The 25,689-nt window shown below is 39.4% G+C and overlaps 1 protein-coding gene across 2 annotated transcripts in view; it reads right to left on the bottom strand.

The window, feature by feature from the left end:
* Positions 1-25,689, bottom strand: part of LOC140363691 (thymocyte selection-associated high mobility group box protein TOX-like) — a 121,598-nt gene that overhangs the window by 52,155 nt on the left and 43,754 nt on the right. For both annotated transcript variants that reach the window (XM_072450301.1, XM_072450302.1), the window contains one exon: positions 13,481-13,540. In XM_072450301.1, coding sequence (XP_072306402.1) covers positions 13,481-13,540 — 60 coding nt within the window. The remainder of the gene's footprint in view (positions 1-13,480; positions 13,541-25,689) is intronic.

Genomic DNA, 25,689 nt, shown 5'->3' with positions numbered 1-25,689 from the left:
ACCTTTTATCCTGTCACATTTCCTGTTCCCGCTCATTAATACGATATCCATAAACAAACAGCGCAGCGTCGTCGTCGGTCATGCGCCTCGGGGGAACGTGGACGGCCCGCTAATCGCACAGGGCACAATAGCTCCTCCATATAATCCCCTTTATTTTTATTTTCATGATGTCAGTGCATTTAAAGCCCTCCGGTTTACGAGTCGGACAAGAGGGGGATGGGGAGGGGAGGAAAAAGAGAGAGGGAGAGATGGGGGTAGGGAGGGAGAGAAGGGACAAACGAGGGGGAGAGGAGAAGAGAGAGGGAGGAATAGAAATAGGGATAGAAAGGAAGAGAGCGGGGAGAATGAAAAAGAGCTGGGGTCGAGGGAGATAGAAGGGGAGAGAGAGAGACAGAGAGAGATGGGGAGATATAAAGGGAGAGACGGTGGAAGAAAGTGATAGAGATAAGATAAGAAAAAAGAGAGGGAGAAGGGACATTAGAGGAAGAGAAAGAGATAGAGAGAGGCAGGGTGAACAAGGGAAATAGAAGGGTAGATGAATATAGATAAAAATAGAAATGAGAGAGGGAAATATGGAGGAGACAGAAAGAAAGAAGGAGAGAGAGAGAGAGAGAGAGCTAGGGGAGAAAGAGATTGGAGGAGTGAAGGTAAACAGAGGGAGAGATATAAAGGGGAGGTATAAAGAGGGTAAAAGAAAGTGGTAGAAAAGGGAAAGAGGGGGATAATGGGAGAGAGAGAGAATGATGGGGGTAGAGAAATAAATGGAGAGAGAGGTTGTGATGGGATGAGATGTAAAGGGAAAGGGAGAGAGACGGGGAGCGATGAGCGATACGAAGAGAGAAGAAAGTGGTAGCGATAAGGCGGTAAAAAGAGAGGGGGAGGGAAATGAGAGAGACAGGATAAAGAGAGGGGGTGGGAGGATAAAGAACAAGAGACAGGGGTGAGGGGAGGGAGAAGGGAAGGAGAAGGAAAGATGGGGGGACACAGATAGAGAGAGAGGTATATACTGTTGGGCAAAAGAGAGGAAGAGGAAGAGAGAGAAGTGAAAATATAGGGAAAGAGATGGAGCAAAAGGGAGAGATGGGCGATAAAGAGAGGGTAAAAAAGAGAGCTAGGTGAGAAAGACAGGGAATGGTGCGAGAGAGAGAGAGAGAGAGAGAGAGAGAGAGAGAGAGAAAGAAGTAAGGGGGAAAGAGAGAAACAGCGAGAGGGGGAAAAAGAGAAAGAGGAGAAGGAGCAATAGAGGGAGAGACCGAAATGGAGAGAGTGGATGGAAAATGGGGGGGTTTAGAAAGAGAGAGAGGGAAAAAAGCGAGAGGGCGGGGTCTGAAAACAAATGATGCACATCTCTCATTGTTCTTCCTCTATGTCCTCATTCCAGTCGGGGTAATAAGAGAACATTGTGATTTACTGTCAGCGGAGCGCGAGAGAATCCAGCCCATTAAAATAGATTTAACTTCCCACAGTATTAGGCCAGATGTCTACGCTTCTATTATATTTCAATCAGCCGTGACCTTGGTGCGCCATATGACGAGAAAGATCAGTGTTGAAGGGGAGGTAAAGAAGAGACCAAAAAAAATATTCGCAAAAAAAATATCAGACTACTTTGATAAAGCTAAAGCTTTACTGTGCAAGAGAGAGAGAGGGTGAGAGAGGGAGAGAGGGGGGAGGAGAGAGGGGGAGAGGAGAGAGAGAGGGAGGGAGGAGAGAGAGAGGGAGAGCGAGGGAGTAGAGAGAGAGGGAGGGGGGAGGAGAGAGAGAGGGGGGAGGAGAGGAGAGAGAGAGAGAGGGAGAGAGGGGGGAGAGGAGAGAGGGAGAGAGAGAGCGAGGGGGGAGAGGAGAGAGAGGGGAGAGGAGAGAGAGAGGGGGGAGAGGAGAGAGGGAGAGAGAGAGAGAGAGAGAGAGGGAGAGAGAGGGAGGGAGGAGAGAGAGAGGGAGAGCGAGGGAGTAGAGAGAGAGGGAGGGGGGAGGAGAGAGAGAGGGGGGAGGAGAGGAGAGAGAGAGAGAGAGGGAGAGAGGGGGGAGAGGAGAGAGGGAGAGAGAGAGCGAGGGGAGAGAGAGAGGGAGGGGGGAGGAGAGAGAGAGGGGGGAGGAGAGGAGAGAGAGAGAGAGGGAGAGAGGGGGGAGAGGAGAGAGGGAGAGAGAGAGCGAGGGGGGAGAGGAGAGAGAGGGGAGAGGAGAGAGAGAGAGGGAGAGAGAGAGAGAGAGAGGGAGAGAGAGGGAGGGAGGAGAGAGAGAGGGAGAGCGAGGGAGTAGAGAGAGAGGGAGGGGGGAGGAGAGAGAGAGGGGGGAGGAGAGGAGAGAGAGAGAGAGAGGGAGAGAGGGGGGAGAGGAGAGAGGGAGAGAGAGAGCGAGGGGAGAGAGAGAGGGAGGGGGGAGGAGAGAGAGAGGGGGGAGGAGAGGAGAGAGAGAGAGAGGGAGAGAGGGGGGAGAGGAGAGAGGGAGAGAGAGAGCGAGGGGGGAGAGGAGAGAGAGGGGAGAGGAGAGAGAGAGGGGGGAGAGGAGAGGGAGAGGGAGAGAGAGAGAGGGGAGGAGAGAGGGAGAGAGGAGAGAGAGGGAGGGAGGAGAGAGAGAGGGGGGAGGAGAGAGAGAGGGGGGAGAGGAGAGAGAGAGGGGGGAGAGGAGAGAGGGAGAGAGAGAGAGGGGAGAGAGAGGGGGAGTAGAGAGAGAGGGAGGGAGGAGAGAGAGAGGGAGAGAGAGAAAGAGGGGGGAGAGAGAGAGGGAGAGAGAGAAAGAGGGGGGAGAGAGAGAGAGAGAGTGAGAGAGGAGGGGAGAGGAGAGAGGGACAGAAATAGAGCCAGGATTTGGAGTTCTCTTAAAACAGCGTATGAATCATTGAGTGCACTCTCACTGCTGCCGAGGAGTATTTTTTGGAGGAGGAGGTATTTCTCTGCAGGGCATGTATTTGGATGAATGGCTGCTATACTGTAAAAGTACTCCAGATATGAATTATGGAGCAAGATCCTGAAATATACATGATGCGATTTAAGGTGAATAAGTGCAGGTTGAACTGTCTGTAATGTCTATGTCTCTGTGTTGGCCCTGCGACAAGTTGGCCACTGTCCAGGATGTACCCCGCCTAAGGCCCGAAGTCACTGGGATAGGCTCCAGTCACCCGCGACCCCGAAAGGGAACAAGCGGTAGAAAATGGATGGATGGAAGTGCAGGTTGACAAGGTATTTAGAATAAAGCAATTTACCTTTTTTAAATGAGTGGTTGTAGTAGTAGTAGTAGTAGTAGTGGTAGCAATACTGTAGTGAGTAGTAGTAGCAGCAGCAGCAGCAATGGAAATTTAGGAACGTTGCCATAGTAATTAACAATTCAAACATTATTATTAGGGGTGGGATGAGACCATTTCCACAAGCTTTGTGCGGCTAAAATATTGCCACTACTACAAAAGGCTAAAAATATACTGCTATTTATTTAGTGTATTGTTGTATTGTGTGTTGTGTATTGTGTGTTGTGTAGAGTACTTCACAGGGTTAAGTTACAGCCACTCTTCATGGGTTTTCTCGTTCCTTTTTATAGGTGTAATTTTGAGGACTTTTGCCTGTTCAAAGTATATATTATTCAGGGATGTGGCAAGCTTTTACAAGATAAAAGTGTCACAGGATAAAAGTGCACACACGGGGAAAAATCGGGTCCACAAGAACGAGAAAAGACAAGATTTTGACTAAATGAATATGTTTTTTAATGCATTTCTTGTATACTTTTGTTGCCATCGTTGCACTGCAGCTTCTCAAGAGATGTTACGCATTGGCACCAATTAAAATGTGAACAAAAATCTCAAAATCTTGTGGCAATGTTATCTCAAATCATCACATCCCATCTGTAAAAATTACTACTATTATTATTATCTTTTGAATAGTGAAAAGTCCTCAAAATGTGGCAGCGGTAGCACAAAAACGACACTAAATAAACCTTTGTACACATATTTTAGATTGTAGAAGTCATATTCAGCAGTAAAAAGATAGTAAAAAGCAGCATCCTTTATGAATACCTCTTTACTTCATCATGTAGCAGGAGTACTTCTTCCTTTGCGCTGAATATTTGTATTTGAACTGTATTTCATTGTGCTCCGTTTGTGAGTAGATCTGGCTTGAATCCCGTCGGTTGGACAGAGCAGAGGTCAGCTCCGTTCTATTTCAGCGGCTGATGATAATTGGACTTATTGGCTGCAACGCACTGACCTACATCACACACTCCTTATCCCCGAGTGCAGCCTCGCATGTGCACCGCAAATCTAATGTTTTTATATATTCACTCACAGCAATAATAATGTCAATCCATAAATAGACACGCATTAGTCACCTGTGGTTTCATTAAAAAAAATAGGTCATGAGAGGTGCACTTACATTTTTGATGCGGCGCCAAAACAACTCACGATCCCGCCAGAATTATACAAAAATATGACATTCTGTCCTTCATGCGCGCGGAACGAGACGTGAACAAAAAAGTGGAACCGATCTGACATTTAAGCGGAGGTAAACTGCAATTTCTGTTTCACTGAATACGACTCAAGTGAACTACAATTGCCAGATTTATAATCCCAGTGCATCTGCAAGAAAACCCCCAAAAACATGATTATATTTTGTCAAAACGTGAAATGTAATCATAGACTCTTTCAAACATTGTACATTCCAGCATAAAGGCAAAAGTGAAGTGGAGCATGATGCAATTTCAATGGAGAAACTGGGATTAACCACAGAACATGTCAAATCAAGTGTATTTTAAACTATAATGAATGTGAAATGTACTTGTGGAACCTCTGCCAACTCAGCTCCAAAGGCTAAAAGAAAATGTGCAAGGAGATATTTATTTTCCGCGCGTTAACAGCATAACATATATTATTTTACGCTGTTAACACAACACGTTAAACGCCTGCACTACATCAGCAATAATCTCTTTTTCCTTTGTTGAGTGAAATCATGTTTGTCTTTCTAGCTCTTGCTCTTATTGCATTACACATTTCTTGTTCGGCGTAAGCTCCTAATGCCCACTTTTACGCACACTTTCCATTCTACCTGGCTGTTAAATGTTATTTTTTTTCAAACAGAGTGGATTTGCTGAATTATACAGTGAAATTCCCCCGAAAGTGGGTCGAGCGTCGGTATTGCATTTTTCCGGGTGTGTATTTCCCTCAGATGCGGCTCCAGTATTGTTTCCCTGTTTGGTGCACTGACTGTAACCATTTCCCTCATGCAGAAATACTCTTGAAATTTAAAATACACACAGCGCTGTATAATATCAGACTTCACTCATTCGACCTTGCCAACGGCTCCACCTCAAAGACTCGGGAGTTGTGTTGGCGTTTTCAGACCTACAATTTTCTCTCTCTCTTTTTATTTTTCTAAATACATATATAGCCCTGTTCTCTGAGAGTCTGTGTAAGTTTTCTTGTTGCGTGTTGAATGGCTGGGGGTTGGAGGCAGTATAATAATGCACTTGTGAGTCATTGCTAAGTGTATGTGGTGCAAGTGCGTTGTGTTAGTCAAACAGAGGAGAAAAGAGGCCACGGCGACTGGTACAAGCTTAAACAACAGGGAGTCTTTTAGCCGCTATTATAGTCTTATTGCTGCAGTCATTGTCTAGTTATTTAGTTGAGCAGTGCTGTAGCTCCACGATGTATTTCTGTGCTGTTCTGGTTAAATGGAAAAGGTTAAGTCAGGGAGATCACTGCACACTATACGGCAGTTGTGTTGTTTCGTTATAGCTGCTGATAGTAACGCAGCTTTTATCTCACATTTGTTTACATTTTTACAGTTAAATTTCAATTTGATCCTTTTAATATTCAGTTAATGAATAATCATTAACTTGTTCATTCACGGGTTTCAAAACATGCCATGAGCTGGGAAAAGAGGTTTTATGACACAAATTATTGCTCACTGTAAGTTCTTTGTGTTTTTATTGTTTGTATTGTGTGTTTTTGTGAAGCACTTTGTGACTTCTGTCTGTGAACGGTGCTATACAAATAAAGTTTATTTACTTACTTACAATCATCTTTCACTGAACCAGGACCAAACAATGGAACTCTTTACAACGTAGAACTGATACTGGATCCTTTTCAAACGAGAACTAAAATGTTGTATGTAGTGTAATGTAGTGTGGGACAAGAATGAAACACACTTGTCCATATCACATAAACCTAAAAAATGTTAGTTAGTTACAGCCCTAAATTAAACTATATTTTTGTAATCAATATTCATCACATGAACCTTTTCTATGTAGTCTGGAACTTTTCTAATTTGGTTTACCCATTTGAGCCATAAATTGCTCAATAATTAACAAATAGGACTTATTAATGATGCTAACTAACTGCTCATCTTGCTATTTATATTGCAGCTCATGTTTTTTTGTGATATAGTCATTGAGAAAAGGGTTAAATGGCATAAAGTAGTTGTAATATAATCATAATATTTGCCATATATATCTGCCTTCAGAATGTGTTATCCTGACAGGCCTATGTGTTGTCTTTTTTGTCTTTTAGGTTCAATGTTTGATGTCTCGTGAGGTCAATGTGTAAATAAATTTATAATTTTTTTTAAAAAACACAAGTTTACATGTTACTCAAGCCTCTTATGTAGTTTATTTCCTCTGACTTCTAACAAACTTGAAATGTCAATCTATTGGACTTACTAAAGTAATTCCATATACTACATGGACCTAATCTATTAAAATAAATGTGCCAAAGTCAAGACATAAAACAATGTTAAAAACCTGCAAACCAGGATCGTAGTAACACATAACGTCAGCCCTGCAATACTTAAAACTATGAATGAAGGTGACGTATGTGGCATTAATATCATTGTATAATTGTATGTACTGTAAAGGGAGATAATGTGGTAATTCAAGTGTGATTTTACTGTCATAGACCAAATAAACAGCTTATGTCAGTGAAAACGCTGGTAAAAACAAGTTGACATGTTTCTATTTTCATCCCACAGTTGGAAGGATCAATAGACAAAGGGCCACAGCGGGGCACCTGCCGCTCAGGACAGGGACAAGTCCAGAAAAGCTCTCCTCAAATCAGGCCCATTACTGTGTGCTTCTGAATTTGTTCAAACCGATCATTTAAAACATCTGAGAGCTAAAATAAGTCAAACTGAAAACAGATGACTGCAAACAAATGCTGGAATTAAATATTTGACTGAAAATATTTCTAATTGAATATTTAGTTTCAACTATCTACAAGCATAATATAATTAACTCGTCATTTGGAGATGAAAAGATGATTTAATCAGCGCTAATATTGAATCTTCCCTTATTGTTCTTATATTTCTCTGAGGTGAGTAAAAGCTGCATCTAGAGCTGTCACTTTTTTGTGTTACAATTATGGTGAGAAAAAGCATCAGAATTTAATGCTAATTCACAAATACTGACACAGCAAAATAAATGTGAAGTTCTTGGTTCTTCATTTTTCGTTGTCTGATATGATACAACTCCTCTAGTATGTGAACAACTTTATGAAATCAAACTTTATGAATGATAAAATAAACTCAAACTAGTCAGATCAATAGCACTTTACATTTAGGTTTACTTATTTAGGTGTAGATTGAATTGAAATGACTAAACTTTGCTTTTAAAATTGTCACGATTACTATTTTATAGGATTAGCCTATATTATGAATCAGTCTGTCCTGAATAATCTATTATCAATGAACAAAATAATAATAATAATAATATTTACATCTTTAGATTTTTATTTTTTTCTTTCTGGATCCAAGTCCACTCGACAGAACAGTTGAAGCGTGAAATGTGGTGAAAGAGGACAGGATAATGGTTGAGGCCAAGAATCAAACCCACAACCCCACAGAGGTCGCAGCCACACATGTGCAACGCCCTTAACCACTGTGTCACCAGGGACACACAGCAAAGCCAGTCTTCATCCTCTACAATATGACTTTTGGACGGACATTTTTCTCTGTAGAAGACTAAACCACGAACTAAACCTGGACTCGACCAGGACTAAACTGTGCTCAAACCAGGATCAAACCGGGATCAAACCAGGATCAAACCGGGATCAAACCAGGATCAAACCAGGATCAAACCAGGACCAAACCAGGATCAAACCAGGATCAAACCAGGACCAAACCAGGATCAAACCGGAATCAAACCAGGATCAAACCAGGACCAAACTAGGACCAAACCAGGACCAAACCAGGACCAAACCAGGATCAAACCAGGACCAGGAGCACAAATGTACCTACTTCTCTATCTAAAATCTAACGTCTCCATAAAATCTCTCACTTCAACACCGTCCCCTGCAGTGGTCAGAGCCCTGAACCGCCTGTTGTTAGAATTGGCAGATCGGTCAAATGCCCCTTTAAAGCTGCTTCTGATTAGCGGTTTTCTCTTTTAAAAAGCGCAGAGATGTTATGTGTAATGTAATCTGCCGCTCCCTCAGTGGAAGACCTCAGACGTTCAAACAAAGAGCCTTCTGTTCAGATACATGCACCTTTCAGAGCGCTGCACGTCACCAGCACGGACCTGAAGCTCGTGCTCCGTGTTTTACCACCAGGTTCGGGTGTTGTAAAAGCAATATTGTACATCTGTAAATTGACTCATAAAAATGGGAGGTTTGATGGAATATGCCTTGTGTCAATCTTCATGTTGAAATGTGATTAATTAGCCTTAAATGTTTTCAGAAGTTTCAGTTATTTTTGACACTTGATTGAGAAATGTTGGACGTTTTAAAAGGTTGGTTAAACTTCATTCACCAAAAGCTTGAATGAAACACTAAAGTTGTTGATAAGATTGTGAAAAAGAGGAGACAATACAATGCATATTCATAATTTAGTCTTTGTGATGTATGAATTATCTGGGATATAAAAGATGGATGTTTTCTAAATAAATATGTAGACTTTTTTGGCACATTCTGAATTATAAATGTATTCAAATCCATCCAACAAAACTGAGCTAAAACCTGCCTTTAAATGCACTAGTCTTGGTTTAAGTGTTGAATAAATGTGAAATGGCTGTAAAATGATCCAGTGAAATGCAGAACTTTCATCACTGGAACAAAACTACCATCATAAAGAAGATAACAAGTGCTTGATATAAGCAGTATTTATTTTTTTTAGAAAATCTTACTGACTTAAAATAAGATTGCCAATGAAACAAGCATAAAATGTGCTACTGCACTTGAAAAAAGAACAAATATTTTTATTTTAGGAAAGACAAAATATGCTCAAATCCATATTAACACACTTTTTAATCATATTATTGAATTCAAGATTGTATTTTGAAGTTTACAACATAACTTTTAACCAGTTTTGTTTTGAAACTGTTCTTTTTGAAGCATTTTGAGATGGTTTGGTTATTATAAATGATAAACAACATACACAATATTCACATTTTGCATACCTTTTGCGTAACATCTTTGAAATGAGAAAGTTCCAAACATATGGACCTTTAACTATTAACACTTCACTTTATATATTTCAAATGCTTTATGTTTTATGCTGGTCTGGTTTTGGTTTCCATGCATTTTCAAATATGCTTTTTACAGCTCAGTTTTCTCTTAATAAAACACAATTTACTCCAGTTGAATTCCTGCAGAGGCTCTCTCAACTCGCTCTCCTGTAAACACAGCTGGAGACGTTAAATTGTGTTAGAATTTCCCTCAATATTTTACATACACACTGAATACATTAAGACCGTGCTGCATATTCATTAGGCCAAATCTCCGACGTGTGCAGAAAATTAGTCCGGTTCAAACCTCCGATTTGGCTAATCTGACTTCACATGTAAAGTGCGTGTACAAACTTCTGCATTTGATTAAGCCCGGGCGGTCGTCGTGGTCCCGTGTGCGCCGAGCGGTCAGCCTGATGCATTTTACATGATGCACTGAGAACATGTGTTGTGCCGGAGGTATTTATAGGTGGAAAGCCTGACACAGTTCACAGATTTATAGAAAATACTGTTCTCCGAGATGCGCCAAGTTATAAGAAATGGGTGAGAAATAGGTGAGATACAGTTTCGAGAGTGATTCAGCAGTTTCGTTATTATTATCACTCGTAAGTCCACGTGCAAAATGACACACGTCCGTACTTGTCGCTTGTAGGTTGAATTGGACGGGGAAGTGATCTGCGTGAAATGAGGATGGAGCGAGAAGGGCTGTGATAACACGTTCTGAAGTACAATAAATTGGTACAGGAATATCAGGATAACATTTACCACTGGTGCTCTAATCCTAAGAAGGATCATTCCAGTAAACCTTTCTCTGAGAACCATATTGTAAATGAAATATGAGCTGCGTTATGTTGGATGCTCACCAGATCGTTTCATTCTGGGAGATAAGCAGCAAATGATAAGGCATGATTTTAAACAATGGCAAAAAGTGTGGTGTGCCAGGGCCATGTCTTAATATCATATCTTCTTTCCCAGTTTTAAAAGACACATATTACTCATTATTTCAATTGTTATTTGGCCTTTAAACTGTTGCGTTGGCATTTCATGTTTTACGACTCAAAATAATAGATTTGAATGAAAGCGTTCATTACTTTTTTAGGCAGGAATTGTGTTAGAACTCCATCTACTGGCAGCAGAGGGAACCACCACGGGAAAGTAAGACAAAAGACATGCTAATGCAGCCACGCAGTTGAAATGAACGTGATGTGACCTGAGCGCAGAACAATTGCGGTGATGAGTTATGGACTAAAAAAAAACAACAGGAGGCCTCCAACGTCACACAACCGGGACATTTGGAACCGGGTGTTTTGTGAGGCTCAGAGGGGACGGGAGAGGAGGACTTACAAGGTTTCTTAAAACAGGTTTCATCAAACAAGCCCGAACAAAGCTAAATATAACTCCAAGTATTTGTTTGTTGAGGGAACAAAGTTGTAACATGTTTAAAAGCTCCATAAAGTACATTTTGTAAAGCCTTCAACATGTGCCATAGGTTCTGCCATGCGTCCCACAGCTGGACCTTTACACACGCCTCTTTTCCTCAGCGGGACGATCCTGCTCCACACCTCGTATTAAAGCCTTACTCAACCCAAATGAGTTCACATGAAGTGCTCTAATGCTGCAGGGTTAATGGTCTAATCCCCGTGTGCTATGATAGGAAATGTATCACTGTGGATAAAAATATCAAACTGCTCATGTTTTGCTGGGTTAAAGGGATCTTTTGGCTTAAAAGGAATTAGATATGTCCCATACTTTGTGTTAAAGAGACTCGCTAATGCTGCTCTAGATCACTTTTTAAAGAAATCGGTTTAGATGATCTTACGGTCAAGATCTGATCAGCTCATCGAATATGAATATATATAAAAGATTCCTAATAGCTGACACTTTACCATTTTTGAAGAAACCACAAAATTAATAATCAATTGCAAAACTAATCAAATAAAACATGATACATCTTCATATTGATCATTCTTTTTTCTTTCTTTAACATTAAAAGCTTTCAATCCTAATTTACCAAACATAAACCAGACAGATTTTACACAGTGCCGTTTAGTACAAAAAGTGGCCTAATTTCTTCCTCCAAAATTTGCTCCAAACCACATGCTTTTACTGACCGGCTGTGGACCCTTCAGTTAAAAAGCACATCATCGACGATCAGAACCCACTGGATTAACATTCTTCAATGCCCTATTTTGTGTACAATTCTAATCCAACTCAATGCCGTAAAACGTAATAACTTTAACAGCCCTGTAACACTCCCTGACATGTTTTCCATATACTCATGCTAAGAACACTAGCATGTGTCTGTGATCAGCGGCACACCGAACAGTCTGTCTGAGTTTGAGCGTGCTCAGAATGGCAGCGGGCAGTGGCAGGTATTTATTGGCCCCAGCTGCTCCCGTGTGATGGAGACATGACGTCCAGCGCGCTCCTCAGACTAATGCAGTGATGTAGTGTCAGAGCCTTCTCCGTGTGACAGGAGAGAGAGAACAGACAGACATTACACAGATTTACTCACAGGCTGTGGCAGAAGTGGCAGCTATTTTGGAATCTACAGTCTTCAGTGTGTTGACGTATGAAAGAGTGCAAACATGATCCCATAAGGTCTTAAAATGAAGCAAGAAAATATGTGTTTTGATGGCAATATTGAGCTAAAATGCCTAAGCAATAGAAGCAGGTCCATTGACTTCCTGTTCAAAACTGCAGAAGTGATAAGCCCCGCCTCTTCAGAGTGACACCGTAACAAGCAGAACATTGTCTTTTACTTATTTTTTATGTTTTAGAAACCTACTCAGAGTCTAAATAATCGCATTTTCTGAGCACTCAAGGCTCAATTACAGGACAATTTTTTATATATTTTTTACTTTTTATTAAGAATATAAGAGGTTTTTTTTTTATAAGAGCTTTTCTATTAAGAGTGTTTTTTTTTTAAAGCTTTCTATAAGTTATCTGTTATTTTACTTCTGTACCTACTTGCGTTGCAACACTGAAATTTCCCAATTGTGTGGACAAATAAAGGCTTATCTTATTTTATCTTAATTCAGGATTAACTCTAACATGCAGGAATCAATCAAAATACAACTTTGAATAAACTAATGATGAGGAAACACAAGTGTGAAAACTCATTAAAGCTGATTTTGTATAATACTGTATGTACATAATACTGTACACTGTATGTGTATGGATTATTACGACACTTCATTCATAGTATAGCTTCTTTATGAAATATAATATAATGCACAGTATAAAACCTAACCTTAAAGCCAAAAAGTCACAATACTAGTGAGCAAGGAATAAGTAACAAAGGTTTAAATACCTACTTCTTTATTTCACTCCAGTTTTAACAGATTATACAATATATTTGTGCAGTATTGATATAATTTGTCCACTCAAACACCTGTATCAGTCCGGTATGGAAAAATAATCACATTTTAAAAATATTGGTATATATATTGCTCTCTAGTGATGAACTGCAAAATATACAGCCACCTAAATACAAATACAGTAAAAGTTCATTTGTGAACATAAAGGTGATGTCATGTTTTTTACAGCAGCAAAAGTTTCTTTCTGTCTTGTAACATTTGAGCAGATACATTTTCTCACTGGTTTATTTATACGCCCTGTCAAGATGAATGTAAATACAATAAACGTGGTTAGCATTAAACATAGCGCAGCATGTCTAACCATTAAACAAACCCATATGTTCAAATTACCAACACAAACATGTTTCAAAATAACCCACAACAATTAATAACAGCAGCAGACTGCACAAACCTCTTTGCCATATGTTTTCCACTTCCATAAATCTAAAACGGAGCCTTTTCCAAATTTACTTTTGCCTCAATCATTTACAACCAGCTCCTCCCTTCTCTAATGAGCACCTTTCCTGGAAAATATACTCTACCCTATACAGTGCATTCAATATTTCCCGGCATTAGCTTGACATCTCGTCCTAATAAACTGCTTTTCGCTGACACCTTGGATATTGCAGCAAATAATATGTCTGCCAGCTCACGTGTTTATTATTGTAAGCGTGTGCGGGCCTCGGCAGGACAGTATGTGGAAGTCTTACCTGGTTTGGCGTCCGAAACTCTTGGTTATTGTCATTCATGTACATGTTGTCACCATCAAACTGCGAAGGAAAACATAAACAACATTAGAAATAGAAGAGAAAAACCTGTCCCAAAGTGTGAGGCTAAAGATTTCGTCACTTTGGTTACAGGCCTCGCGGTGTGGCAAGGCGGCGTGGGTAATTACTGATCGTCAGCGGGCTGGTAATTAGGTGATACATGGCTGAGAGACGGGCTTCCCCTGCGGCTCGAGTGTGAACAGATCCAGCCTCGGAGTTGTGTGCGGCGCTGTCTAATCAGGCGGAGAGCAGGGGCCAAAACACAGTTCCACACAGGGTTAGGCCGGTGCTAACTGCTCATGACCTTTAGCTGGACCGTGTGGAGCAGAAAGGCAGAGGCACAAGTGACCGGCTGATGTTCTATAGCCAGGACCACCTACACTGCTAAACACACAACTATCCAAATGTAGGTGATGTTGTGAACGTTGTTTGAGGACATGGAAAATAGTTTGTCGTAAAAAATGAGTTTAAAAATAGTAAAAAGTGCTATAAATAGAGCTGATTTAAAAAAATATATAAAAACGCTATGTTGTAAACTGTAATGTAAGGGTAAGGGTGTAAGGTGATTTTCACATTTGTCTGACAATTAAACCTCAACTAAGACGTGATTTAACATAACAATTTATTGACTATCGACTATCGTTATTGGGATAGTTAAGATATACATTTTTGTCTATATCTCCCACCCCAGCACATATGTTTATAATTGATTTTATAATGATACTTTATATATTTACTCATTTGTTTCCATGTTTGAACATTGAAATCCCAATAAGATAAAATAAGAGAAATGTGGGACAAATAAAGGTTCTTCTCTCATCTCGTTTTGGCAGATGGTTGGAATTTCTAACCATTGATAAATATTGTATTATTATTCCAAATAAAATGGCGAAACTTCGTAAATTTGTCCATGAATCACCTCCATCTCATCTCTTCACAAATAGAAAATGTCTCTACTTCATCCATCGTATGCTGCTATTGCATCTTTTATAATGAGGTAAGCCACGTAAAAGACAGAAATATCCCGCAATAAACGGGAACCATAAAAAAAACCTGGTAATTTTTAGCATTTTCAGATTTTTGGCAGGCTCTGTAATAGCTTCTAACTCCATAAACCCAGTCTATAGCCTTGCATGTCAATTCAGAGTTTATATGGGTGATTTCTATGGAGAAAATGAGATTCGGCTCCACAAACCACTCGGTAACTGAACCTGTCCAGTGTCAAGGTGACTGAGGAGCGGAGAAGGGCCGTATAATGAAACGCCCTTGGCTTTCAGAAGAATCAGCCTTTGTCAGCCTCAACTTACAGGGAATACGGACCCGGCTGGATAATAACACTATTGAAAAGCACACAGAAAAATCTCAACATGTCAAACAACGAGTGGAGTTTCTCTTTGAGGTCGTTTGTGAGAAAGCACAGATACAGTAACATTATCAAACCAGACAGCATTCCAAGGTGGATTGCTCAGATGTGAAGCGTGCTGTGGCGTTTTATAAATTAGGAGTGGTCTGAAAACAATGTTCCAACTTGCAGTCTAAAACTAAGTGTGAATGACAGACACAAAATCAAATGACCAATGTGTAAAACCCCTGAATATTGATCATACTGATATTTAACCTTTATATGAACAGTTTTGCAAGAGACGGCACCAACTGCTCTTACAGTACAATACAGTACTTTTACTTTTGTACTTTCCACCACTACTGACCTGTTATCTGTAATCTTATCTGTAGTTTATCCAAATTCATTGTCTTTGTTGCTGAAAACGATGAAAAAATGTCTAAATAAAACCAACACAATTTTACATTCACACATTTGTATATGATAATAATACCATGAAGTTATCAACACATGCTGATCAAACAAATGAACCCACTCCAAACGTTGCTGGATGAGGTAAACTAATGGACGGAAATGGTTGGAACTCCTCTGGGTGTAACAGAATATGTCCACTGTAAAAGTCCAAGTGGCTAAATGATCCTGAGAGTGGCGAGGAAGAGAAATGACTGCACATTATAGAGGTAGAAAGGCCTGGAGATAAGTGTCTTCCTGGTGCAAAGCTGTGGCTATAAAATATCTTGGTTATTCTAACGCTTACAGCCCGGGCACGTAAACAAATATTGACAGAATTTAAAACACTCAACCAACGATGTCTACCTTGAGCACTGATTGAGTCGTACAAGTGCAAAAAGTGATGGTTGCTAAATGCTAATTACTCTGAAGCACGCAGCTAACCATGACGCTAATGTGGCTAATGGTGCGTGGTAGTGTTCTATCACCTGACCACGCCACCGCAAGCTTTAAGAAGGCGAGGAGGTAAAATGGCCTTAGCAACACGTTACCAATCAACGCTAAAAGGCATCGTTCACAGCTATTTTGCCACACTGATTTAGAGATTGAAGGAATATGTTTTTTAAAGGTCTAAAATGTGTACAATGCAATACAAAAATAGGGCTATAAAGTTTTATACTTAGTATTATTTTCATAACTTTACCTGTTTTTATCCAAAGCCAATTTCACGGTGATGCCAGTTCAAGTCGACCAAAGTAAACGCAGAAATGGGGAGTGAAAGCAAAAAACAGGCAATGTGTTTTTCTGGGACATTGCTATTATTTTTGGGCAGATTTGTGGACAGGGTTAGCTACAACAGAGAGCTGAAAACCCAAAATTATAAAATAAAAGTTGGCAGATAATAAAGAAATTCCAACACAGAAAGTGAAAAACAAGTGGGCTAAAATCCTACACACATAACCACCATGATTATCAAATCATACTCACAGCATATGTCAGTGTCCTGGAAAAAGTATTGACCCTTGTAAACAAAATGCCTGCGTTCCATTAGCCAGTAGCATCCATGAGTTAGCGCTAATGCATTTCCAATGGGTGCGTTAGCCTTCAAACATCACACGCGAGGAACACCAGAGTCTCGTTGCAGAAACCATGTGTAGCACTGCTTTGTGTAGACTGTTACTGTTAGCTATTAACGCCAGCTAGCATTCATGCTAACATCCGCATCATAAACATTTCTAAAACCTAGTGTGATTCTATCTAGACAATAATGAACCAAAAACAGAGCGGGCCACAACAGTTTAATACGATTTATGTTTGTTTTTGTTTCACCAAACACCACAAATCCTTTTAAATGAACTTTAGAAACTTTTGGTTGAAGTAGATGTTGACTCGGTGCCAAATGTAATGAACATCGTAAACAACAACCATTATAAACAAATGACAAAAATTACAGTTTTTTTTATTTGCTGCTCCATCCAAATGAATGAGAATGGGATAGAATGTTTACCTAAGCACCAGACTAAGACATTGCTAAACACATGACTCCTGTAGGGGATAAAGAAAGTACTGACTCTTTCTATGTAACTAGAAAGAGCCAATCTATTGGTCTATTTGTTTCCCTTTTGAAAAGGCCAACAGACAATAAACCATGCACTCAATTCATCCCTTGTGAATAAGCACTGATTGTGACTCATAGAGCCTTTCAATAAACAAAAAAATGGCATCACAATACTACATCTTGGCCTTGAAATGCCAAAAACACTTGAAAAGGTCGGCCATTTTGTGCTTCAACATGGCTGCTCATCATATATTTCAATGTAAAGAGGTTTGGAGCCATCTCCTCTCAATGGCCCTCTTCTTTGCACCGCCACACTCTCCCACTTAAAATGCCAATTTATCCCGCGCTCAATGCTATCAGCGCTGCCATTACTCCAGATTTACAGCAGAAAATCAGCTCTTTTTACTCTCCACCAATGCATTTTTTCGATCGTGCGATTCCTCTTCTCTTGGTTCACACATTTTTCACTTCATTCTTTAGCTGTGCGATTTACATGTTTCTCCTCTGCACCTCTGCATAGTCCTTGGCATCTCAGTCTCATTGCTCGTCTAATTGGGCATTCTGCCTGAGACAAGGGCCTCATTAGGCTGTAATTACACACATGTTGTTTTCGGCAAACATCTCTATTTGGATTGCTTTGCATGGTAATTGTTCAGCAGGGACCACTGCTCACAAAGCTTCCCTCTGTGACACACGTGATGCAGCAGGAAAGATATACACATGCACATATTGCCAGTGAATGGGAAAATATCAGATGTAAAAAGATATGAACTGAACAGAGTAAGATTTGACTCATGCCAAAAGTGCATACTCAACAAGAATAAGTTGATTTGATTCATGTAAAAGGCCATGTTAATATGTTCTGATGACAACACAATCATTCATTCTGCTTGTGGTGGTTCCGTGACTGTAAAAGAGCATTCTGGACAGTTAGTCACAGAGATGACAGAAATCTGAGGCAAGCGTTCACTCTCAAAATTGTATTTCAAATTCAGGATCAGAAAGTACTTGCAGACAGACAAAAGCACTACTCATTCTGCCACAGTTTAAAATATTACAAGACGATTAACATCCTCTGTAAGGGATGTCACAATATACCATTTTAGAGTTACAAATATTGTGAGAAATGACTCTATGTACCAGCTTTATCACAGCAAACCCTCTGTGTGTTAAACTAATGAAGTTGACTTGACTTGAAGAGCGAGGTATAAAAGCACTTTACATTTAGATTTGCATTTTTGTAGTAAAAATGTAATACATTTTTTAAAAAACGTTCACAATTATTATTATGTTATAGTCTGATTAAGCAAATTCTTTTGACATACCTTTTCTGTAAGGACATTTTCTATTGATTTATTTCTAAAAATGCATTTCAGTGAAAAAAATAAAAAATGAAAAAAACAAGAGAGAGCAAATATACCAGAAAGTCAGATTATGCAGTCAAACTTTAATAAAGCTCAAGTTATATATAAACAATGTAAAATCTCAAATCAGAGATGACTTTGTATTGGCGCGCACAGCCGCCGAGGCAGTTTTAGAGGTGAAATCACACACTACACAGACGATTGTTTTTGATTGATGGACGATTCCCATCAGCTCCTCATAAAGCCCTTGAAGGCAGCATCTGTTCCAGAGGGAGAGGGCAGGCTGAGTGCTTAAGCATGTGTGGGATGGCATAAATGTCCACTAATTAAAGAGAAAAATTACCTGACTGTGGTATAAAAACTCAATCGGGGGAAAAAAAACACAACTAATAAACATTTTTGAGTTGGCAATTATCAACAGAGAAATAATTTGGCTGCCAACAAAAGAACAAAGCGGAACAGTGATTGACAAGAGCCATTAGAAAGCTGTGTATTTAAAGATATTTTTCAAAGCCCTGAACTGTCATTTAAATAAATGTGTTTTCAGAAGAATAAATAAACCAAAATACATCGTTGTCTCATAAGTGTCTTGGAAGAACAGAATTCATATTTAAAATACATTGTCACTGCTGTAAAAACCTTTGCTGAATCCACGACAAAAAATACATCAATTGTGAAAAGTTTTAGTTGTTTTGATTTGCTTGTCAACTATAGAATTCTAATTATAAAACCAGACTTGGGGAATATATAAGCCGTTATTGACAGATACTGTACAGGGCAACACAAGATACACAAAAGTATATATTAAAAAAGTACTATACTATACTGTATAAACTATAGTGTTTTCTAACTTGTTAAATATCATTGTTCATTTTTTGTGTATGTGGTTGTTTTTTTACTATATACACTTAGATAACTTTTACTGTTGTTTTCAAACTACAAATGGAATATAAACTAAACTAACTAAAATATTCAAACAAATTCATGCATTTTTTTAGAATGACTTTCCTTCTGTAGAAGCAGAAGTACAAACAATTTCACTAAATTACAGAGATTATTTCTTATTTTACAACACTGAATTTGTCAACAGAGCTTATAAATTTAGCTATTAATATAATGTAATATTGTATCTAAGAGCTTGAATTGCCGTCACTACAGCTCATCACGACTTTGCGCCCTCTGCTGTCATTTTGAAAACACAAACCTCAAAAACTTTTACTTCTTTTCAAGGTCATTTATATATTATTTTAGTGATATACACAATTGAATTTATTCTACTTGCATAATGCATCTTAATTGATAATTGTGTCTCTATTTTGTATCAGGGTGTGCGGGGGGAAAAAGAGTACAGTATTACCATCTATTTTTGGAGGATATTACACAATATTATGTCAATTCAACAGAATGTGTTTAAACATGTATACAATGTTTTAGTAGAGGCTTAATTATCCTACAAATGTGAAATGGCCGTAAAAATATAATTTTATCTGAAAGTAACATCATCATCATATGAATTTTCAATCCTCTCTTTTTGTAACAATTGTTTTAACTACAAATTATATACTCAAGATTAAAATGTTGCATTATTCCAAAAAATATTGTCTTTTTTAAATATATATTCCCTTCCTCTCTTTGTATTTATAATTGTACTCAAAGTTTAGTTTATTTATCGACATGTTCCAATTATGAGACAAATAAAGGTTCTATGATCTCATCTTTTCAACAGTTTATAATATTGTTCATCATACAGTTGCTTTCAGTACAAACCCAGTGGCAGTGGATGCATTTAGGAGTCACATTTAAATAGTGAGCCACAGTTAAAAACAACTCCCCTGAACTTTTTGACTTTTCATTTCATAAAAGAGAATCCATAAGCAGCCACTGTAACACAAGTGACTTTAAAAGCCTTTGCCGGTGCACCAGTCTCTAAAAATAATTCTCTCACCAGGCAGAATTAATAAGGCCGATGGTACACAGCTGAAGAGAGGGTGTGGTGGGGGCTCATGCAATATGTATAGCAGCCCCCCTTCACCAGCGCATTTTACATCTCTGTTCCTCTCTCTGTTCAATTAAGCTGCAGGAGCGGCCTAACAAAGCCCAACCTGAGACAGGCGGCTGAATTTTGATGGAGCGCGGTGTCAACGCTGGTTCAAAGAGAGGAGACAGACACAGGGAAGGTGCACTTTAACACCAGGCTGGGAACCAAACACAATGAATACAAATTATGAAGAAAAATGAGAATATGTGTGGGTTTTCTTTTCATATTATCTAAATAAAAGCAGTTTTTTTCAGTGCATTGCTCAGTTTTCAACAGTAAGACAAGCTTGTATTTGATTATAATGTTACAGCTTGGGTTATTTCATGAAGTGTCATTATATTAGATCATCGCTGAGCTTGACTTGCATTATCTGCATGAAGAAATGCAAATGTGCATCTTGCTTTATGCCAGTTCTGTGAAAAGTATGTGTTAAAGTTATTTGCAAGAAAAAAAGAACTAGAGGCAAAATTATGTGATTTTAAGTCAATATACTGTATAGTAAAATCAAAACATAAAGTATTTTTAAGTGGCGGCTTTTGTCACATTATCTTAATTTCATCATTCAGGAAGTTTGAAAAACTTGAGAAAAAGTAACGTGTTATGGGAATGAAAGAAAATAAAAGATAGACACAGTTGATAATTGTTCTGTGATGTTGAAATGTTTTTCTTACATAATCGTAACAGTAAGATTTGATATTGTGACATCCCAGAATCCCTAGGTTAGACATGCTAATATTTGTGCAATGGGAAGATTCTTTTACCTCTCCTGAGTCTAGTTAATGTTCTTAATATAGTTACCAAATATAAATACTGTGACTGTAATTCTACAGCTTTTCTGTGCGTAAAAATAATTGAGTAACGTCCTAGAACATGAAAGTCAGAGTTGCTGACAGGAGCGAGAGAAAGAGGTACAGTAACAGTTGTGGAGTTGCACCACGCCCCAAGCAAACAATGAACACAGGCAAACAATAAAGATGGTATGCTCTCTCTCTCTCTCCCTCTCGCTCTGTCACACACACAAACATCCCATAATAAGCGGTGCAGCCCGTGGCCATGGCGACGTGGCTCTGCAGTGTTGGATAAGGGGACAGGCCTCTTCCTGGTGAGACTGAACTTATAGGTGGGTTCAGCACTGGTACTTTATACACTATGTACTCCAACTTTTCACACCAACGATGAAAGTATTTGGCCTTCCGAGTACCACCAGATCTAAACAGGTCTAAAACAGGACTATACCAGGTCTAAATCCAGACCACCAGATCTAAACTAGGTCTGGAACAGGACTATACCAGGTCTAAATCCAGACCACCAGATCTAAACTAGGTCTGGAACAGGACTATACCAGGTCTAAATCAAGACTACCAGATCTAAACTAGGTCTGGAACAGGACTATACCAGGTCTAAATCAAGACCACCAGATCTAAACAGGTCTGAAACAGGACTATACCAGGTCTAAATCAAGACCACCAGATCTAAACTAGGTCTAAAACAGGACTATACCAGGTCTAAATCAAGACCAGTCTACAACAGGACTATACCAGGTCTAAATCAAGACTACCAGATCTAAACTAGGTCTAAAACAGGACTATACCAGGTCTAAATCAAGACCAGTCTACAACAGGACTATACCAGGTCTAAATCAAGACTACCAGATCTAAACTAGGTCTAAAACAGGACTATACCAGGTCTAAATCAAGACCAGTCTACAACAGGACTATACCAGGTCTAAATCAAGACTACCAGATCTAAACTAGGTCTAAAACAGGACTATACCAGGTCTAAATCAAGACCAGTCTACAACAGGACTATACCAGGTCTAAATCAAGACTACCAGATCTAAACTAGGTCTAAAACAGGACTATACCAGGTCTAAATCAAGACTACCAGATCTAAACTAGGTCTAAAACAGGACTATACCAGGTCTAAATCAAGACAACCAGGTTTAAACTAGATCCAAAACAGGACTAAACCAAGTCTAAATCCAGACCACCAGATCTAAACTAGGTCTGAAACAGGACTAAACCAGGTCTAAATCCAGACCACCAGGTATAAACTAGGTCTAAAACAGGACTATACCAGGTCTAAAGTAGGTTTAAACTGGATTATACCAGGTTCACTTCAGCCTGTTCTAAACTAGACTAACTCAAAAGAGGACAGTTTGAGAAACACTATAAGAAGACTCATTTACCTGCAAAATCAGAGCTTTTTTCAAGTCTAATCATCACTCTCCAGGATGAACAAGAAGGAAAATAAGATATAAGGAACTAAAGGACTATCGTTATCAAAGTATCAATACTGACTATGGGTATTGATACTGATACACAAATGTCAATACAAATTAACATAAGTACATTTTCAGGTTGGGCATCCATTTTAGATAGATTGGGAGCATTCTTCATTGTGTTGTGTCGAAACACTTTTATGAACAAAGGCCTTCACCCAAAAGGTCACGTATCACCATTTCGAGGACATTTTCTTCATTTGAGTAAAACTAAACATCAGCTGATCATGGGAAAGTATTATATAAAATCTAATGTGGAGAAAATGTCAGCGCAGAATATTAGCCTGGATTTAAAAAACAGAATTAATTGGTGTCAAAATCGGTGTCTTTTGTTAGGCACACACTTACGCACAGATATAAGTTAAAGTAAAACATCCATAAATACAGTAGGCATGAATATAAAACTGATAAATCCTCTGCAGTTAAAAGTATATATATGCAGGCTGAGAAATAGATTTTATAATAATAATAACTTTTATTTATATAGCGCTTTTCAGTGACCCAAAGTTTGGGGCCTGGGGGACACCCCCAAGCAATTTCAGGGGCCCACAAGCGCGCGCGGCATCGCGGCGTCATAAGAACAGGATAAATGTGTTGTTTTAAACCTGGTTATTAGCATGTAAAACAATTTAAAGTACTTGTATCTGTTATTTGATATGAAGAGCACAAATACTGAATCATATAAACCAGAGATCATGATCTTTAAAACTGTTTAATTCAATATAATAATGTTTCTTAGATGCAAAATAAATACTGTTTACAGCATTTGACACAAGGAGATCTTGTGGAATATATAAAATCACGTCCTACAAAATAAACTACTAACATATATACATTTGCCCCGAAAATTAGACCGGGCATTTCCGAGGACACGTGAACGCAACACGAACGCAGCGGCCAATCAGATGCCTGCTTTCATCGATATTACATCACGGAGACCGCTCGGCCAATGAGAAACGTGTCTGTCAAAACGAAACTTAAGCGATGAAAATGCCCCGAATATGGCTAAATTACTAGTTAAATCTTGATTTTTTTTCGAGGAGGGGCACGGCGGGCCCCCACCTATTTCAAACCGCGGGCCCGCCGGAGATTCAACTGCTTGCGGGCCCCCGTCTATTTCGCAGCCTGATATATGTTATAAATTGGAGATCATTTCATTTTCCTTTTATTTTTCATAACTTCATCAATATTGGTCGTCTTGCTCTCCAATTTACAGCTTTTGTGCATGATAACTTTTATTTTTGAAGGGCTAATTTATGAAGTGTCTCTTGAGAGCCACTATTCATGTTTTGCTGTGAATTTGAAGTCAGTATTAGACTGGAACATTGGTATTCAAAGATGCACATGCGCCAGTTAAACAGACTCTCGTTTCACTTGTCAAGAGGACGATAAACAGGTCCGAACTATACTTTATTTTAACTTCATTATCAGTGGTTTTCAGAGGTGCCCCATAGAGCGCTGTTTTTGATCTGAGAGCTTGGGCCATGTCACAAAACACCCATTGTGACAAAAAGATAAGGTTTAACTGCTTCCGGCTCTGCACCTCTACAATCCACGAATGAGTACATTTATATACCTCACGCTTTCATCTTTGTCTGTTGCACCAAAGCCACCACAAGAAGAGCCAACAGTCCCCGGGCAGGAGGCAGGTGGCTGAGGGGCCAAATGAGGCCAAGGTGTTTCCACTGTGAACTGTAAGCTTCCTCTTCACCACAGGATAACAATCTATACTGCGAGGTGACTTTTAGAGCCGGGGCCAGAAACTTCAACAACAATCCAACAGACTGTATTTTAATGTGTGTGTTTGGATCAGACGTGGGCCATACAGACAGACTTTTAGATCATATTGTGAATGAAGATATGCAACGTTTTAATATCGAGATTTATAACAGAGATCAAATGAGCGTATATGGTGATATTTCTGCACTTTTGTGATTCATTTGACATACATTCATTTGTCTGATCATCAAAGATAAATGCTACTCCAGGTTGTTGTTGATGAGGGAACAATGTTAGAACATGGTTAAATTTAGCATAGTATGTGTCCTTTAAAGAATACTGGATACTCTTTTGAGAAATATTTTAATCATCTTTGGATTGATGTAATTATTGTTTAATTGCTAACAGTATATTTAAGTGGACTTGGAATAGTTGCATGTATCAGTTTAATGTTGCAGTGAGGGTCCAGGTCAGTTGTTGCGTGGTGAACCCCAGGCCTGGAGGAACTGTTCTGAAGGCTGCAGTTTAGATATAATCTGGCTGCTTTACGTTTTGGTTTGACTTCAGATGATTCCTGAGATGTCTGTTGATTGTCTTTGTTATTTTCATTGCCCGGACGAGGGTCTGGACTCGTGCCCTTTCTATTTTACTCCTGTTGCGTTTCTCTTTTGGAGTTTGCGTTTCCCCTTCAAAGCAAGATGCCACAGCACAAGCATTTGTTGTCACCTTATTTGATCCTGGTTTGTCTAGTGCCCCCACTGGTTCAGAGTGTGGTTTTGTCAGTGTTCTGCTGCTGCTGGCTCGGAGGTTTTACCCCGTTTCTGTTCTCTTTCCTTTCCTCTGTCTTCTAAATCCATTGTTGTCTGGATTGCTTTAAGAACATGATGTCTGAGTGTTACCATTAACCTGAGAATTGGTCAGCTCTTCTGCAGCCTTTCTAGCTGCAATCTTACCAAACGTTCACTCCTCTTGTGAGCTTTGAGCCCCTTTGGAGTCTACCTTCTGTTTTGTGCTGACATTAAACTGGATGCCAACAGCCTGTTCAGCCCTGGCTGGCCTGACCTTTCTCTCGTTGTGGTCCTTGATGTCAGGAGCCTGAGAAGGCCCCGGTTTGGTGTAGCTTTGAGCCTGACATTCGCTACATGTTCCTCTAGGTGAAGATATTGGTGTTGGCTCAGGGTTTTCTCACTTCACACTTTTCACACTTTTCTTATGTAAAGGAGTGATTACGTACAATTTTGTGTCTCCACCCTTTAAGTAACTTTTACATTGAATTGTTGCCCACAGCTTCTTCAGCCCCCCTTCTTCTGGGCTGGAATGATAGTTTCCTGTAGCTCTCACAGTGAGGTCTGGGTCCTTGATTTCAATCCAGAAGCAGTATCCTGTCCTTGTTGCATTTA

This window comes from Eucyclogobius newberryi, unplaced genomic scaffold, assembly GCF_026437365.1.
Source record: "Eucyclogobius newberryi isolate DKJ021-1_F unplaced genomic scaffold, fEucNew1.0.hap1 SCAF_177, whole genome shotgun sequence".
Taxonomy (NCBI): domain Eukaryota; kingdom Metazoa; phylum Chordata; class Actinopteri; order Gobiiformes; family Gobiidae; genus Eucyclogobius; species Eucyclogobius newberryi.
This window is presented reverse-complemented; position numbering and strand designations above follow the sequence as displayed.